This window comes from Oncorhynchus clarkii, chromosome 13, assembly GCF_045791955.1.
Source record: "Oncorhynchus clarkii lewisi isolate Uvic-CL-2024 chromosome 13, UVic_Ocla_1.0, whole genome shotgun sequence".
In the NCBI taxonomy this organism is placed as follows: Eukaryota; Metazoa; Chordata; class Actinopteri; order Salmoniformes; family Salmonidae; genus Oncorhynchus; species Oncorhynchus clarkii.
The window spans coordinates 25286812-25305756 of NC_092159.1; the positions used below are offsets into that span (position 1 = coordinate 25286812).

Here is an 18945-nt window from a genome sequence, read left to right on the forward strand (position 1 = left end):
TCACACTGACACACAGTGGTAGAGATGCTTCTACTATAAAATATTCTACCATACATTTAGCCTATCTGTCTATCTATGTATGTGTGTGTATATATATATATATATGGGAAATGTGTAAATACAATTGGTTAATTTCTTGTTTATTAAAAGAAAATGGCAAATACAATTTAGTGTGATACACAGACCAGAGTCAATTGTAGTAGTAGGTTATGGTTATACAAATTGTCACATTGAACAGTTTAGGGTACTCTTTGTTTTGTGATATCCTACTATGCAGGAAATACAACACTATGACCACTTACTTTTGGATGTTTGTGATCCATTTTCTTTAGACAATTATTTGTCAATGTTTTGTGACTAAATATGTGTAGCCTAACATTTGCAATATATTTCAGGATCATACTTTCATTTCATATATACATAACATTTGGGAACATAAAGGTGTTATGTATTTCATGTACATTAAGGGATATTTATATTTCTGTACTAGTTGTCATAAAACAATTTGGAAATAAATCCTCATCAAAGCACATTTTATTGGTCACATACACATGTTTAGCAGATGTTATTGCGGGTGTAGTGAAATGCTTGTGTTTCTAGCTCCAACAGTGCAGTATCTAACAGTTCACAACAATACACACAACAATGTAAATAAAAGAAAAACCTATGAGATGATGAAGACCGCCTATAGGGAGGAAGTCAGAGTCCTGGCCGTGTGGTGCCAGGATGACAACCTCTCCCTCAACGTGATCAAGACAAAGGAGATGATTGTGGACTACAGGAAAAGGAGGACCAAGCACACCCCATTCTCATCAACGGGGCTGTAGTGGAGCAGGTTCAGCGCTTCAAGTTCCTTGGTGTCCACATCACCAACAAACTATCATGGTCCTCCAGACACACCAATACAGTTGTGAAGAGGACACGATAAAGCCTATCCCCCCCCCCCCCCCCCCCAGGAGACTGAAAAGATTTGACATGGGTCCTCAGATCCTCAAAAAGTTCTATAGCTGCACCATCGAGAACATCCTGAACGGTTGCATCACTGCCTGGTATGGCAACTGCTCGGCCTCCAACCCAAGGCACTACAGAGGGTAGTGCGAACGGCCCAGTACATCACTGGGGCCAAGCTTCCTCCCATCCAGGACCTCTATACCAGGCGGTGTCAGAGGAAGGCCCTAAAAATTGTCAAAGACTCCAGCCACGCTAGTCATAGACTGTTCTCTCTGCTACCGCATGGCAAGTGGTACCGGAGCGTCAAGTCTAGGTCCAAAAGGCTTCTTAACAGCTTCTACCCCCAAGCCATAAGACTGCTCAACAGCTAATCAAATGGCTACCCAGACTATTTGCATTGTCTCCCCACCCCCTCTTTTACACTGCTGCTACTCTCTGTTTATTATCTATGCATAGTCACTTTAACTCTACCTACATATTATAGTTACATATACAGGTACATATTACCTCAATTATCACGACTAACCTAACATTGACACTCTACCGGTGCCCCCTGTATATAGTCTCGCTATTGTTATTTTACTGCTGCTCTTTAAATATTTATTTTGTATTTTTTTACAAAATACTTTTCTGAAAACTGCATTGTTGGTTAAGGGCTTGTAAGTAAGCATTTCACCTATTACAATTTGATTTGATACACACAAACCTAAAAGTAAAATCATGGAATTAAGGAATATATAAATATTAGGATGAGCAATTTCAGGGGCATAGACTAAAAACAGTATATACAAATGAGATGAGTAAAGCCGTATGAAAACATTTAAACATTATTAAAATGACTAGTGTTCCATTATTAAAGTGGCCAGTGATTTCAAGTCTATGTACAGTACATAGACTTGAAGTCATTTACCAACCCAAATGGATTATATATGTTTTGGGGTGTGTGGACCCCGCAGACCAACGGAAAACACAGCCGCATGGGTACTGAAGGATGGATGTTCATTTTGATTGACAGCATCTTTAGCCCGTAAAATAACAGGACAACCCTTGTATAATTTTATGACAAACCAATCGGATCACTCAAGGGCGTGCACATAGTCCAAATTTTACGCGGCGCCATGGGCCGAAAAACCTAGATGGAATATCCCAGTCTTAACCGGTTTCAACCGGTCTTGGGTTTGAAGCATGAGATGAAGAGCTAGCGTACAAGCTCTTACACAGCCCTGCTATCAAATATTATATACGAATAGAACCAATAATAAATTCAAGATTATTTTAATTTGTGATTATGAACCGGAATAACGCTATACGTGTGACTCCGTAAATTGTTAGCTAGCCAAGGGAAGCTAAGTCATCATTGGCTTGTGCATTAGCAGGCTAACGTGACAACATTTCTCGCCGTCAGCAACGGTTCAGTCATTGCTAAGCTACTTCTAGACTAGTCCGTGGACATTTATTTGCTATTTGGTAAATTGTTACATGTACATTATCATACTGAAACTTCGCTTCAGTGGCAGGACATGCAGCTAACGACGTGCTATTAGGACATAAATAATTTGGCTAGCTAGCTAATTAGCCAGGAAGCTAGCTAGTGAATGTCAACCACACTGGAACGTGTGCCATGAGATAGCTTGACATCCAGCCAGACGACAGTTGAAAAATAAGGGCAAAAGTCTCTTCTTTTTTTTTATTACAACGGAAAGACTAAATAAGGTAAGTTTGGTAGCTAGCTGTTTAGTGGGTTGAATCGCTTGAGTTTGGTTAGTGATGTAGCTAACGTTAGCCAGCTAGCTATTAGTGGTAGCTAACTAGCCTTTTAGCTATCTGGCTGATTTTATAGCTAAACCAACTTGCTAGCTATAATTGTGAATATTACTTAGTTTGTTAATACGAGTGAGTGAAGTGAAATTTTATCGTCTTACAGACTTAACATAACTACATTAGCCAGACGTTTGTTTATGCGATAAGCTAACTAGACCTGTGTCAACTTTGAGGTCAGTTAATTTAGACGTAACTAAGTGGTATACACAATAGAGGTAACGCTAGCTAACAATAGTAAACGCTAAGTTAGCCTTGAGTTAAACAGTAACGTTAGCTTGCGTTATCAACTAGCAGCACTCTTGAATCGCTGGATGGAGGGAGGGGTTGCTGTATTGCCGCGTTTACGTGCTTCCCGGAACTAGAAAACTCAGAAATGTCCGAATGACTAACTGGTTTAAACCCGGCACGTGTTTGACTATAACCCGTTTATAAATCGGACATTTTCGATTCTCCTGGTTCCGACGAGCACTTGAACGCGCCATAAGTACCACTTGTGGTCCATGGTGTCGCAATTTCCACATCTATTTAAGTTTACAGGCTTGCGAGTGATGTCGCAATTTTAGTCACACTCAATATTTCGCCATTGTTGTTACGTGGGTGGGTGTAGCCATAGGTAGTAATATCGGGAGTGAAAATAATATCTTTGGTCTTCTGGTTAGGTTTTATTTACAGGTCTGTCTGTAGTTAAGTTCTGCCATTTGTTCTCATGTTTCCCTACCCCTCCATTGCTAGAGCTCTATGCCAGCAAACATGACAATGTTGGCGGATCATGCAGCAAGACAGCTGCTAGACTTCAGTCAAAAGCTGGACATCAATCTGCTGGACAATGTAGTCAATTCCATGTACTATGACATTGGATCACAGGTGAGAGCTGCTCCTTGCCCTTCTGCTGCTCTGTCATATGCTACATATGCTACAGACTGCCATCATTTAGGCTGTTTGCAGTGACTTCAAAACCAGGGGCTTTGTACAAAAACAAAGTAATCAGTGATTGGATCATTTCTGATTGGCTTTGAGTATCAAAGCCACATTTTCAGTTGCTTTACCCATGTGTGTTCTGGCTCTCGCCCAACCTTTTTGGGTTATGGGACCAGTCCTACGGTCTAGAATAGCTTTCCATTCTAGAAATTGTTAGGAGTTACTCAGATCCAGACTCATTGCGAAGAAGAAACTTACGTCAGTAGGTTTGGTGTAGGATTTGGCCGGAGCAAGGAGTTTAGGTAGCCAGACAATTAATTGTACCCCGTTATGACTCAAAATACAAACTTACTTTACTCCCATGTTGGTAAACATAAACATATACTGTATAGCCTGAACATGGTTAAAACTGTAACTTTCATATCATGGAAGATCAGTCCTTGCATCCATTGCTCTCTATGAATTTGAGTGTTTACATTTCTCCATCCCTTAGTGGCAGGGTTCATGCTTTGTTTCAACTGCGGATTAGACATTTAAAGCCACACAGATCTCAGAACAGTTTCTCTCTCCTCGTCTTCCACAGCAACGCATGGCCCAGGAGGTGCTGACCAACCTCAAGGATCACCCGGACGCATGGACACGAGTCGACACCATCCTGGAGTTTTCTCAGAACATGAAGACTAAAGTATGTGTGCCAGTGATTCATTCCTTGTGATCGGTTTACATCCTCTAACCAGGGCGAATATATAAGTCAACATCGAAAAGCATATCATTACAGCCAGGCATTGGCAGTCCAGTTGGAGCCATAGAGATGCGTAGATCTTGTTTATTACATTTGTTAACTTTTGATATATTTTATCCAATGTATCAAACATAAAAGATCTGTCTTATTAGTGGAGATGAAGTTGTGAGTGATATGCCTTTCCTGATAGTCTAAGCCTTTCCCTCCTCTCCATTCCAGTACTATGCACTGCAAATTTTGGAGACTGTGATCAAGACACGCTGGAAGATTCTTCCAAGAAATCAATGTGAAGGTAACACAATAGGTTGTTTGGAATAACACCACTATATTAGGGCCAAGCGTGAGATACGAACCTTGGGAATGAACAGTGACATTAAGATAAGGGAATAACGTGGCTAGACTACATAGCTAATGTTCCGTGTTATGCAGGCACAAACATTTGATCTTTGACAATGTTGAGTCAAACATTTCTGCATGTTTTCAGGAATAAAGAAGTATGTCGTTGGTCTGATTATCAAGACCTCATCTGATGCCGCAAATGTTGAGGTAAAAGGTCGTTCCTGTGTTTGACCCTGTTCTCGCTGCAATGTTTTCCATGTTGAAATTCTGTGCTCGTTCCCAAATTTCATCTGCATTTTTAATCTGTGTTTCAGAAAGATGGAGTGTACATTGCAAAACTTAACATGATCCTCGTACAGGTAAAAAAAAAAAAAAAGCAATTTTGTAAGAAACACGTCTGTCCTGTCATTACAAATGGTTAAAACCGAAACAATCAAACGCAACGTGTCTCCTCTGCTTGTGTAGATCCTGAAGCAGGAGTGGCCCAAGCACTGGCCTACCTTCATCAGTGACATCGTGGGTGCCAGCCGCACCAGCGAGAGTCTGTGTCAGAACAACATGATCATCCTCAAGCTGCTCAGTGAGGAGGTCTTTGACTTCTCCAGTGGACAGATGACCCAGGTCAAGGCCAAGCACCTGAAAGACAGGTACATAACGTCTCCTATCCAGCTACCTAATAACTTTAAAGTTTGTCATATGCGCAGGATACAATGTAGTCTACACGGTACAATTGAATGCTTATTTATACAATAAATGCTTTGGCTGCTTGGAGATGTATTGTATATCACAAAGAGTGTTTCCCTGAGTATTAGTGGTTGGTATCATTACCAGTCTCTTCATGGCAACTGAATTGTAAAAATGTTATCATCACATTATTTGAAGGCAGGGGTAGATAAGATGGAATTGTACACTGACATGCTATTTAGTAATGATTTTCTTTTTCTTTCAGTATGTGCAATGAATTCTCGCAAATATTCCAGCTCTGCCAGTTTGTCATGGTAAGCAATGGCTCAGGGATTCTAAATATGATATGAAATTGACATGTTGAATACCCAACTCAAGTTAAATGCATTTTTTTCTGCAGGAAAACTCCCAGAATGCCCCTCTGGTCCAAGCCACACTCGAGACTCTCCTGCGTTTCCTGAACTGGATCCCCCTGGGGTACATATTTGAGACCAAATTGATCAGCACTCTGGTGTACAAGGTAACTCAACTCCTGATGACTCACTTGCACCTGTCCCCATACTGAAAATTAGATGACTAAGTATCGGCGTATTACTACTTCTCTGTTCCATTGAAACATCTCCCTAGGCAATTTAGTGATGTTTTTGATGTGATACAGCAATACCGGCTTGTGTAAACTTGAAACGGCAGTTGAGCTATAGGCATCCTCTCACAAAGGCGCTCTTGCATTGGTTTTGCTTGCAAGTGCGTAAGAACCAGAGGAACAATATTGTGAATGTTTGAGACATTTGCACCTTGTTGCGTCGGCGACTTGGTCTGCTGCAAACATCCGTACACTTGTACCCTTTACCGGTTGAAAATGGCAGATTTAGCCACTAATAAATGCCTAAATTGGAACCAAGTGGCTGTACAGTAAGTAACATGCTGTACATGACGTTAGAGCTCTATAGTGGCTGAGCAGGACTGTATTTTGAGAGATGAGGCATGAGGATTATAATAAATACCGCTTTGATGTCATACAAGCAAGCCAAACACTCGTCCAAATGTGACTTTCACGTGTCCAAATCTCAAAACTTATGTCATATACCGTGTCAGTTTATGATCACTGTTTGTTGTACAGTTACAATATGATATGGCGGCATACCCTGGGTTGTTCTGAACAGAATGACCCTATGTTTGTTAATTGTTTAGAACATTTGCAGCAGCACCTGAATGCAGTCAAGACTCCTTTCTACGTGCACCAAAATTCCGATATCTTTCTCTGAATTGCCTTTTGAACACTGTAATATCATATTTTATAAAGACTGGTCATGTTGGCAATAGAATACGCTTTCAAATCATGCCCACTTGACCCAGATTGCGATTTATAATTGGGTGTTATTGGATTGCATAAACCACAATAGTAATTGTGCGATGGCGGGGATGTGTTCAGGACTAAACTACAAGTGTGCTTGCTCTAGTTCCTCAACAGCACAGATAGGAGAGCAAAAAAAAGAAGCTTATAGTTGAAGACTCTTCTTTGAGAGGTGTGTGGCCACTTGGAGACACCAGTTAGTCCTCTCACTCAAATCCGTGTCATTTTTTTTGTCTTATGTTGCACCTGTTACTGAATGTATCCAGAGTATTTTCAGATTTCGTTATCAGCAAATGCGTCAAAGTACAGAATGTAATGCACACGTTGTTTCAGTCAGTTTTCTCCTGATTGGTGCCTAGTGAATACGACCCTGTTGACTAACCTCTTCTTCCTCTTGTCCGTTCCCAGTTCTTGAACGTGCCCATGTTCCGCAACGTGACGCTGAAGTGTCTGACGGAGATCGCCGGCGTGAGTGTCAACCAGTATGAGGAGCAGTTTGTCAACCTCTTCACGCTCACCATGGATCAGCTCAAACAGGTACACACCATGTCAGCTCAAACTGGTATGCATAGCTCCATCTGCTGGCCAGTTAAGCCTACTGTCAAAACTCTATTGTAGCAGTGGTACCCAAATGATGGAGCAGGACAAACCGATGGGTTTCATATATTATTTTAAACAGGATACTGCAGATCCTATGTTTCAACAACGATCATATTGCAGGCATCATAAGAACTATTAAGAAGTTAGCATACATTTTTACATAAAGAAAAAAATAAGTGATTTAACACTAATTGACGCATCACATAATCTGCATTTTCCCCTATCTCTCTTTGCGTGTTAGATGCTCCCCCTGAACACAAACATCCGCCTGGCATATTCCAATGGCAAGGACGATGAGCAGAACTTCATCCAGAACCTCAGCCTGTTCCTCTGCACCTTCCTGAAAGAGCATGGACAGCTCATCGAGAAGAGGCCTAACCTTAGGGAGACACTCGTGGAGGTAGCGTTAACGCCGTGAATACTGGACAATAACAGCAGAGATACTGTTCCTACAATTTTTTTGGCAGGAGAAATGCACGAATCAATCGCTTTCATCCATAAGTCACGTATTAACAGTTCACATACCCTCTTGTTCCTTACCAACCTGTACTGCAGCCAGAACAATTTTACCTTTGACCTCAAATACTAAACTCAGCAAAAAAAGAAATGTCCTCTCGCTGTCAACTATTTTTAGCAAACTTAACGTGTAAATATTTATATGAACATAAGATTCAACAACTGAGACACAAACTGCACAAGTTCCACAGACATGTGACTATGGAAATGGAATAATGTGTCGCTGAACAAAAGGGGGGGTCAAAATCAAAAGTAACAGTCCGTATCTGGTGTGGCCACCAGCTGCATTAAGTACTGCAGTGCATCTCCTCCTCGTGGACTGCACCAGATTTGCCAGTTCTTGCTGTGAGATGTTACCCCTCTCTTCCACCAAGGCACCTGCAAGTTCCCGGACATTTCTGGGTGGAATGGCCCTAGCCCCTCACACTCCGATCCAACAGGTTCCAGACATGCTCAATGGGATTGAGATCCGGGCTCTTCGCTGGCCATGGCAGAACACTGACATTCCTGTCTTGCAGGAAATCACATACAGAACGATCAGTATGGCTGGTGGCATTGTCATGCTGGAGGGTCATGTCAGGATGAGCCTGCAAGGGAGGGTACCACATGATGGAGGAGGATGTCTTCCCTGTAACGCACAGCGTTGAGATTGCCTGCAATGACAACAAGCTCAGTCCGATGATGCTTTGATACACCGCCCCAGACCATGACGGACCCTCCAACGCCAACTCTGTCCTGCTCCAGAGTACAGGCTCATTTCTTTGACGATAAACGCGAATCCGACCATCACCCCTGGTGAGACAAAACCGCCACTCGTCAGTGAAGAGCACTTTTTGCCAGTCCTGTCTGGTCCAGCCACAGTGGGTTTGTGCCCATAGGCGATGTTGTTGCCTGTGATGTCTGAGGACCTGCCTTACAACAGAACTACATGACCTCAGTCCAGCCTCTCTCAGCCTATTGTGGACAGTCTGAGCACCGATGGAGGGATAGTGCGTTCCTGGTGTAACTCGGGCAGTTGTTGTTGCCATCCTGTACCTGTCCCGTAGGTGTGATGTTTGGATGTACCGATCCTGTGCAGGTGTTGTTACACGTGGTCTGCCACTGCGAGGGCGATCAGCTGTCCTTCCTATCTCCCTGTAGCGCGGTCTTAGGCGTCTCACAGTAACGGACATAACAAGTTATTGCCCTGGCCACATCTGCAGTCCTCATGCCTCCTTGCAGTTTGTCTAAGACACGTTCACGCAGATGAGCAGGGACCCTGGTCATCTTTTCTTTTGGTGTTTTTCAGAGTCAGTAGAAAGGCCTCTTTACTGTCCTTAAGTTTTCATAACTGTGACCTTAATTGCCTATCGTCTGTAATCCGTTAGTGTCTTATCCACTGTTCCACAGGTGCATGTTCATTAATTGTTTATGGTTAGTTGAACAAGCATGGGAAACATGCTTTACAATGAAGATCTGTGAAGTAATTTGGATTTTTACAAATTATCTTTGAAAGACAGGGTCCTGATAAAGGGACCTATTTATTTTTTGCTGAGTTTATTATCTGCATTTTATTATTATTTTTTCAGTTTTTGTTTTTGTCCTCAAGTCACGCACCATTGAAATGGCGCTAACCCCCCAATCCTCAACATTCTCCTTACCTTCTGTTGTTCTAACCCCCCCCCCCCCCCCTCTCCAGGCTTTGCACTACATGCTGCTCGTGTCTGAGGTGGAGGAGACAGAGATCTTTAAGATCTGTCTGGAGTACTGGAACCACCTGGCGGCCGAGCTCTACAGGGAGAGCCCCTTCTCCACCTCCACCTCCCCCCTGCTTTCTGGGAGCCAGCACTTTGACGTGCCGCCACGCCGGCACCTCTACCTGCCCGTGCTCTCCAAGGTGAGGAGTAACACACAGACCGACGGACGGGTACACACACTCTCTCTTGACCTTCCCCCAAACCAATGTCCTTCAGGGTCGTGTCATAGGGCAGAGAGTAGCAAAGCAATCGACAAATTAAAAAGATGTGTGACAATTGAACAAGGTTCCCACCACTTCAAACTGTTGTCCCCCGACTGTGTCCCTGCCTCATGGTGTCTCTGATAGGATCACACTATTTAGATTGTCCATTAATTGTCACTGGCATGTTGTCTGCCTGGTAACACAGGTGCGTACGCTGATGGTGAGCCGAATGGCCAAACCAGAGGAAGTTCTGGTGGTGGAGAACGACCAGGGCGAGGTGGTCCGAGAGTTCATGAAGGACACAGACTCAATCAACCTCTATAAGAACATGAGAGAGACACTGGGTAAGTGCCTGGCCCAGGACCGTCTGAACATTCCACACACACATACACGTCCTCTCTCTAGTCTGTAATGTCAGTTAATCCGCAATCTTTTCCTTTGTCAAAGGAACTTTCCACAATTGATCGCTCTGTCAGTGATGCACATCTCTCCTGTACACTTTTGTTCGCTGTCTATAACGTAGGGAACTATTCACATACTCCCTCTCTCTGTAATTACCATACCCCCCTCTTCCCCCCCCCCCCCCAGTTTACCTGACCCATTTGGACTATGCGGACACGGAGCGCATCATGACGGAGAAGCTGCACAACCAGGTCAACGGGACAGAGTGGTCGTGGAGGAACCTGAACACGCTATGCTGGGCTATCGGCTCCATCAGCGGGGCCATGCACGAGGAGGACGAGAAGCGCTTCCTGGTCACCGTCATCAAGGTCTGTAGTAGTCTTAACGGACACAGCGCACACTCATGCACTCGCAACCACGCACATACACGTGTCGCACCTTCACAGGTAGCTACGGTCTTTAAAGGGGAAAATACACACACAGTAGTTGCTGGTCTTAGTCATCAATTCCGTGCTCTGTTAGACCAGAAATGTTCCACTTACTGTTCAGAAATTGAATAACCTGCTCCTTGAGGTGTTGTAGTCCGACTGCGTGTTGAGCCTGTGTCATGAGGGGCGGAGAGTAACAGGGCTATGTCTACGCCGAGGACTCAGAACAGTGGGTGCTTGGAGTGATTGATAGAAACGACATTTGGCCAAAAAAATAATTGAATTACATGTCCAAGTCACCTGACAAGACTTAAAATGTAATTGGCCCCAACTCTGCTGCTGTAGAGTGACTGTCAGGATGTACTGAGCTGCGTTTCTGTGTTGTTGACCGACTGTCGTTTTCTCATCATGTCTTCAGGACCTGCTGGGTCTCTGTGAGCAGAAGAGGGGGAAGGACAACAAAGCCATCATCGCCTCAAACATCATGTACATCGTGGGCCAGTACCCACGCTTCCTCAGAGCCCACTGGAAGTTCCTCAAGACTGTTGTTAACAAGCTCTTTGAGTTCATGCACGGTAAGCAACTTTGTTCAGGCCACCACTTGCATATCTCAAAAAGATACAGGATACTGTTTTCAGTGTCGTTTGAAAATGGATTTCCTTGGTGTGATTTTGCATCCATGCAAAATACCAGGGCTCTGTTCATTTGGCACAAGACAGAAGAAAGACAACTGTGAAACAGGGGGAGGGACTACCTGGACTAGTCCCATAAGAAAGTCATTTGCGGTTTTTGATTCAAAGCTTTAAAAAAAAGTTCCGCTACGGTATGTCCAAATGAACACGTCCTTTTATTAAACGTTTTATTTGAATGTAATTGTTCCCGGCAGAGACTCACGATGGCGTGCAGGACATGGCGTGCGACACCTTCATCAAGATAGCCCAGAAGTGCCGGCGCCACTTTGTCCAGGTGCAGGTGGGCGAGGTGATGCCCTTCATCGACGAGATCCTCAACAACATCAACACCATCATCTGTGACCTCCAGCCCCAACAGGTACACAGATACACCAAGATTAGCAGTAACACAGTTGAGCTACAGGCCTCTGAAAACAAACAAAACTAAGAGTAAAATACAGTAGTAGTTGAAGAACATTTTCAAGTAGCAACACTGGTTTTGAGTTTTCTATTGGCCAAGTTCAGGGAGCACCCTGTTTCCAGTTGTCACAGCCATGTGAAATGGCTGGAGTTGTTCATATGACCATAATCAACCTCGTATCGCTTCCCCTCAGGTGCACACGTTCTACGAGGCGGTGGGCTACATGATTGGGGCCCAGACGGACCAGGCCGTGCAAGAGCACCTCATCGAGAAGTACATGCTGCTACCCAACCAGGTGTGGGACAGCATCATCCAACAGGCCACCAAGGTAAGTCACACTCCACTATGGGATTGGATTTTGGTTACCTCTTGTTTCAAAGCATTTTAAATTATATGGATGCAACACAATCAATCAATGAAATGTATTCATAAAGCCCCTCTTACATCAGCTGATGTCACAAAGTGCTGTACAGAAACCCAGCCTAAAACACCAAGCAGCAAGCAATGCAGGTGTAGAAGCACGGTGGCTAGGAAAAACTCCCTAGAAATGCCAGAACCCAGGAAGAAACCTAGAGAGGAACCAGGCTATGAGGGGTGGCCAGTCCTCTTCTGGCTGTGCCGGGTGGAGATTATAACAGAACATGGCCAAGATGTTCATATGTTCATAGATGACCAGCAGAGTCAAATAATAATCATCACAGTAGTTGTCAAGGGTGCACCTCGGGAGTAAATGTCAGTTGGCTTTTCATAGCCGATCATTGAGAGTATCTCTACCGCTCCTGCTGTCTCTAGAGAGTTGAAAACAGCATGTCTGGGACAGGTAGCACGTCCGGTGAATAGGTCAGGGTTCCATAGCCGCAGGCAGAACAGTTGAAACTGGAGCAGCAGCACTACCAGGTGGACTGGGGACAGCAAGGAGTCATCATACCAGGTAGTCCTGAGGCATGGTCCTAGGGCTCAGATCCTCTGAAAGAAAGATAATTAGAGAGAGCATACTTAAATTCACACAGGACACCGGATAGACCGGAGAAATACTCCAGACTGATTCTAGCCCTCCGACAAAAACTTTTGCAGCATAAATAATGGAGGGTGAAGCAGGAGGGGTCGGGAGACACTGGCCCCGTCCGACGATACCCATGGACAGGGCCAAACATGCAGGATATAACCCCACCTACTTTGCCAAAGCACAGCCCCCACACTGCTAGAGGGATATCTTCAACCACTAACTTACCATCCTGAGACGAGGCTGAGTGTAGCCCACGAAGTTCTCCCCCACAACCCAAACAGCACGAGGGTGTCACCCACCTTGTACCGCTGTGCCATGAAGAAATGAAGAGGAACACCCACCGTCTTAGATGCCCTTGTAGTTTTATAAGCAACAAATGCCTTTTCTCCCATTTGTTGTTGTAAATAGCAACTCGCAAAGCCTCATCTTTTTACACTTGAGTAAAAAGCTATCCAGAGCGACTTACCATATGTTGTCTGAAGATGCGGTGAAAGCATTTTAACTGACTTGTTGACTCTCTCTCCCCCAGAATGTGGACATCCTGAAGGATGCAGAGACAGTGCGTCAGCTGGGCAGCATCCTGAAGACCAACGTGCGGGCCTGCAAGGCCGTGGGTCATCCCTTCGTGGTGCAGCTAGGACGGATCTACCTGGACATGCTCAATGTCTACAAGTGTCTGAGTGAGAACATCTCCTCTGCCATCCAGACCAACGGTGAGACGTGTGTGCCTAGTCGTCTGTCTCTGGTCTATCTGATCTGTGTGCCCGAGGTGCTTGTTTGTCTTGGTGTGTGGGTCTGTCACTCTAGTATGCCTGAGGCACTTGCTTGTCAAAGTGTGTGTGTGTGCTTAACTGTCTGTCTGCGGCATCAGTCACAGAACTATAAGTCCAGTCAAACAGTGCGTTCAAGACAACTGGGAACTCTGGAAAATTACAATGTCAAATCATGCCGTCAGTGATATTCAGGTCGGAAAGTCGGGGCTGGGTGACCATTCACAACAATTTTTCTCAGTCAGAGCTCGTTTGTCTTGAACGTACTGAAGTTCTCTGTTTTGAACGTGGCATAATAATGTTTCTTAAGCGTCACTGAGCTGTCCAATGCTAACTCCATGCTACCACACTAATCCCTATGCTAGCTAACTAATGCTCTATTGTCCTGCTAGGAGAGATGGTGACCAAGCAGCCCCTGATCCGGAGTATGAGGACGGTGAAGAGAGAAACGCTCAAGCTGATCTCAGGTTGGGTCAGCCGCTCCAACGACCCACAAATGGCGAGTCTGTCCTGTCTTAATCAAATCTAGAGTCACAGCCTGTAGGGAATGGTATAGACCAGTGGTTATTCTATAGATCCTCTCAGAAGGCCGTAATTGTAGATACGAATTTGTTGTTAACTGACTTCCCTTGTTAAATAAACAGTAAATCTAATGGTGGGATCAGAGCGGGCGTCTCTCAGACCATAGATGGCCTGTCTAAACCACACCATAGAGAAACGGGAGGCAAAAAGACAACCAGAAAGATGGAACTCGCTGTCTGGACTAGCTTGCACTCCACACAGTCCCAACCTTATCCAGAGGCATCATGCCCATTGAAACAATTTCATCCACTTACAGGTTGAAAAAGCAGAGTATAGCTCACATCACAGACAAAGATATAGCATTTGCCTGTCAGTTCTTCTAAAATAACTATGGTGCCAATGAATTGAACCACCACTATCCCCCAGTGGAGCCCCAAGCCCTCAGTTATCTGACAGTTTGCTTTGTTAGATTGAATGTCCTTTTATTAACTGATCACGTTCTACCACGTTCCGTGGTTCTTCAGGTGGGGGAGAACTTTGTCCCGCCCCTGCTGGAGGCCGTACTCATCGACTACCAGCGCAACGTCCCCGCCGCCAGAGAGCCTGAGGTGCTCAGCACCATGGCGACCATCGTCAATAAACTGGGCGGACACATTACCGGGGAGATCCCGAAGATCTTCGACGCAGTCTTCGAGTGCACTTTGAACATGATCAATAAAGTATGTTTCATAGATGTTTCCTATACTATTATAGCACTACTAAAAATGTGGTAATCTATTAATTAGCTTGTATTCTTAGCTGGCCTGAGTGGCCCTTATAGACTGTACATGATGTCAAAGGAACATTAACAGAAAGTTAGTGTTGGTGTGCAGCCTTGTCAAATTCGGTGCTTCCTCCACAATGGACCGCACTGGCCAAAATGGCTGCCACAGTGAACCTGTAGTTCATGGGCCCCACATCCCTTTTGCGTGGGTGTTGGGGATAAATTTGTACTACAGACAATCGGTCAAGTCTTTACAATGCATGGTTGTGCAGGATTGTTGAACACAGGATACTTTTTGTAATTGTTTATGTGAACAAAGACTGTATGACTGAGATAATCCAAGCAGTCTTTATTCCTTATAGAAAGTAATTCCACTGACATTGTCCAACTTGAATTGTCCCCTTTTTCTTCCTCTCCAGGACTTTGAGGAGTACCCAGAGCATAGGACCCATTTCTTCTACCTCCTCCAAGCTGTGAACTCGCAGTGCTTCCCGGCCTTCCTTTCCATTCCCCCGGCCCAGTTCAAACTGGTTCTGGACTCCATTATCTGGGCTTTCAAACACACCATGAGGAATGTTGCAGACACTGGTAGGACCCTCCATATGCTTTTTCCTTACCTACCTGTTCATACATACTAGTACTTTCACGAGATTGGAACTGTGTTGATGAATGAGGTTGTCAAACTCCTCTGAGGTGAAATGCAGTTCACTTAATTATATTTCAAATATTATGGGCGTTTCAGACACAGGTGAACTCTAATGCTGGACTAAGGCTTTTCTTTCAATGGAGAACAGCTTTTTAGTCCAGGACTAGGCTTAATCTGAGTCTGAGAAAATAGTCCTTTCGGTATATTGTGGAATGTGCCCTGCTTATTATTGTCATCAAGCCACTCATCCCGCATCCTCTTTTTCTCTGTCTGTCTCGTTATGTCCCCCAGGTCTGCAGATTCTTTACACCCTGCTGCAGAACGTGGCCCAGGAGGAGGCTGCCGCACAGAGCTTCTACCAGACCTATTTCTGTGACATCCTCCAGCACATCTTCTCTGTTGTCACAGATACCTCGCATACAGCAGGTGAGGGGGTGGTGGGGTCGGTGGCTGACAGTTAAATATCACCGGAAACATCTATGGTACTGTAAAAAGTGTTGGGTACAGGCGAGGAATCCGAGTCCTTGTTTTACACTAGATGGGTAGATGGTTTGATTCCTGATGGGGATATTTAACTTTGATGTCACATTGCAGCAGAGTCAAACACAGACATGGCAGATGGACACGACAATGTGCTTATGTGCCATTGGTGAGTGCCAGACAAGCGTAGGTATAATTGATGTTATGCTTGACTTTCTGCAGGGCTAACCATGCACGCGTCCATCCTGGCATACATGTTCAACCTGGTGGAGGAGGGTAAAATCAGCACCTCCCTCAACCCAGCCAGCCAGAACAACCAGGGCTACGTTCAGGAGTATGTGGCCAACCTGCTCAAGACAGCCTTCCCCCATCTACAAGAGTAAGTGTGTCTGTCAGCCTGCCTATTTGCATTATTCTTAGCTGCCATGAGGGACCCTGTCAAGTCAATTTTAAATTAAACATTTTGTGCTCCACTCTGAGCACTGAAATGGGGATGTGTTAGTTGTCAGCCTTGTCAAATTCGCTGCTTCCTCTACAATGGACCGCACTGGCCCAAATGGCTGAACCTGTAGTTCATGGGCCTCATCTATTTTACATTGGTGTTGGGGATACATTTGTACTACAGACAATAACTAGTTGATCTAAAGTGATCTACTTACTGTAGGTAGTTGGTATATAGGTAGGTGATTGTGTTGTAATCCTGACTCTCCTCTCCATTCCAGTGCCCAGGTGAAGGTGTTTGTAACAGGTCTATTCAGCTTGAACCAGGATATCCCCGCTTTCAAGGAGCACCTGAGGGACTTCCTGGTGCAGATCAAGGTGAGTCACTCTGGTTTTGTAGCCACACACACATGGGTGCAAACGCTTAGTAACTCTCTGGCCCTCGCGTGTCTATCAGTCTGATGTGTCAAACCACTGAAGCATGGTAGATGTACATGATATTTGTCCCTCACACTCAACTTCCTCTTTTTACTCCCTGTCCAGGAGTTTGCTGGCGAGGACACCACAGACCTGTTCCTGGAGGAGCGGGAGACGTCGCTGCGGCAGGCCCAGGAGGAGAAACACAAGCTGCAGATGTCCGTCCCCGGCATCCTCAACCCCCATGAGCTCCCCGAGGAGATGTGCGACTGAGTGCCGCCACATAGGAACGAACACCACAGTAAACATGTACAGTTTTTGAAAAAAAGAAAGCCAAGAGAAGCTGGGAGCTCCTCTTGTCAAGTGTGTGTGTGTGTGTGTGTGTGTGTGAGATTGAGAGGTGCTTTGTCGACCAAATCAATGCCAATATGTAAATGAGAATTGCGCCTATGATTCGGGCACTCACATTTTTTTTTGCATACGGACGCATTTTATACAGAGTCATTTGTGTAATAATATGGTATTGCTCCTTTTCCCTCCTAATTCAAGCGTTATATTTTTGGTCATCCTCTGTTTCGCCGTGCATGAAGTTGAAAGAAATAATTATTTTTAACCCTCTTTCTTTCCCTACACCCCCCCCCCCCACCAACACCTCTTCTATTTGTTTATATGTAAGATATGTTAAAAGCGCACGTTAAAAGGTTACTTTAAAAAGCGCTGTAGTGTCAGGAAGTGCTCCAATAGAAAGAACGTGTGTTTTTTGGAGGAGCCTGCAGATGAATGTGACAGTAAATGACGCTGCTTCCTTTGTTTCTGTTTTGGCAGCAGTTTTTATGTGGCGAGTCAGGTTTTGTTTGCACCAAAAACGGACTGCTCTGACATTTGGACAAGAATGTTAGATCAAAGGAAGGTTATGTGCATATCATCCTGTTTGTAAAGCTGTCTTAGTACTATGGGAACATAAAGTTGGTTATTTTTACAAAACTGTGTATGTCCTATTCTGTGTGTGTTTCCTTCCATCATTGAAGGTTATGAAATCTAATATCTGAATTAGGATTTGAAACTATTAAACACTCACTGATAAGTCTGCATTTTGAGAGGAAGGTTGAACGTTAAGGTTAAATTACTTAAATACTTTGGAGTAACAAATAAAATAAAAACGATTCCTTGGCATAGTACTTCTCTGACAAATTCCCCAAATGAATAAAATGTCTGCAAAGGTGCGCTTGTCTGCTGGTGCCATTGAGGGCCATCTATAAACCTGAGCCGCAGTTCACCGGTCTATGGTCCGTGACGTGAAAGGGCACAAGCAATGAGGGAGGAGCACCTTCAAATCGAACCGTAATCTGCGTCGCTCTATAATGTTGTTAACAAGGCAGCATTGTGACTCGTCCTGAAACAAACATATCTTTTCCATCAAATTTATTTTTGAAATTTCAAAAGAGTTCTCAATGGGAAAGCCGATAAAAAGCAATCACTTATGCATGTGAAAACATAACATCCTAGTCATTACTGATGGGGACACCTGGCACATGCCCTGTGTATCCTTCCCTCATCGGGGTAACCCGGGCCAGATAATCGAATCCCCTCAGTGGCTACTGGCTGGTGCTCTCTTAACTGTCTGCTGCTTGTGAATGAAACGCCATTTGTAAACAGTTCTTGCTGATGGTGTAACCGCGAGACTAGCGGAAAAAGACGAACAAGGCGAAGGAGACAACGGAAAGTTACGAATTATGAACATGCTGTGCCCCCACCCCTTTTCAATATGGCTGCGGTATCTACACTCTCCAGTAACGCTCCGATTGGATATTGACTCGACTGAATCTTAATGCCTCTTACTTTTTGACTTTATCAACGATATTTAGTATCAAATTCAATCTGAATCTATTACTCTCCCTTATTTTATTTAATGCATTAGCAAACCTTCACCAACCACTACGTCGGGCCTTTTCCCCCAAAACAACCAGGTGCCAACAATTCGTATCCATCAACAATTTCCAATGGTTTGACTACACTTTTCCTTTGTTATTTTCTTAATGAACGATGTGTGAAAACTGCGCCGAGCTGGTGGAGGTTTTAAATGAAAGTAAGTGAAAAAAATATATTACATGTTT

The 18945-nt window shown here is 44.4% G+C and overlaps 2 protein-coding genes, 2 non-coding genes and 1 pseudogene across 4 annotated transcripts in view; all 5 read left to right on the forward strand.

Annotated features, from left to right (window-relative positions):
- The first annotated feature begins 2099 nt into the window (after positions 1–2099).
- Positions 2100–17815, forward strand: LOC139424693 (exportin-1-like). The gene is made up of 25 exons (XM_071176764.1): positions 2100–2664; positions 3505–3636; positions 4274–4375; positions 4652–4724; positions 4917–4978; positions 5086–5130; positions 5237–5418; positions 5721–5769; positions 5856–5975; positions 7218–7346; positions 7651–7809; positions 9604–9801; positions 10070–10208; positions 10453–10634; positions 11113–11269; positions 11581–11744; positions 11980–12114; positions 13322–13505; positions 13955–14061; positions 14609–14803; positions 15267–15435; positions 15785–15919; positions 16196–16352; positions 16696–16792; positions 16958–17815. Exons 2-25 carry the CDS (start codon positions 3511–3513, stop codon positions 17102–17104), a joined length of 3213 nt encoding a protein of 1070 aa, XP_071032865.1. The 5' UTR covers positions 2100–2664; positions 3505–3510; the 3' UTR covers positions 17105–17815.
- Positions 10827–10957, forward strand: LOC139365362 (small nucleolar RNA SNORA17). The gene has a single exon (XR_011626647.1). It is a non-coding gene; the product is annotated as a small nucleolar RNA SNORA17 (small nucleolar RNA).
- Positions 14952–15088, forward strand: LOC139365348 (small nucleolar RNA SNORA5). The gene has a single exon (XR_011626635.1). It is a non-coding gene; the product is annotated as a small nucleolar RNA SNORA5 (small nucleolar RNA).
- LOC139365350 (small nucleolar RNA SNORA5) lies at positions 16478–16604 on the forward strand (annotated as a pseudogene).
- A 780-nt stretch (positions 17816–18595) lies between the features above and the next one.
- Positions 18596–18945, forward strand: part of LOC139424694 (ubiquitin carboxyl-terminal hydrolase 34-like) — a 64577-nt gene continuing 64227 nt past the window's right edge. The window contains exon 1 of the mRNA XM_071176765.1: positions 18596–18917. Coding sequence (XP_071032866.1) covers positions 18875–18917 — 43 coding nt within the window. The 5' untranslated portion in view covers positions 18596–18874. The remainder of the gene's footprint in view (positions 18918–18945) is intronic.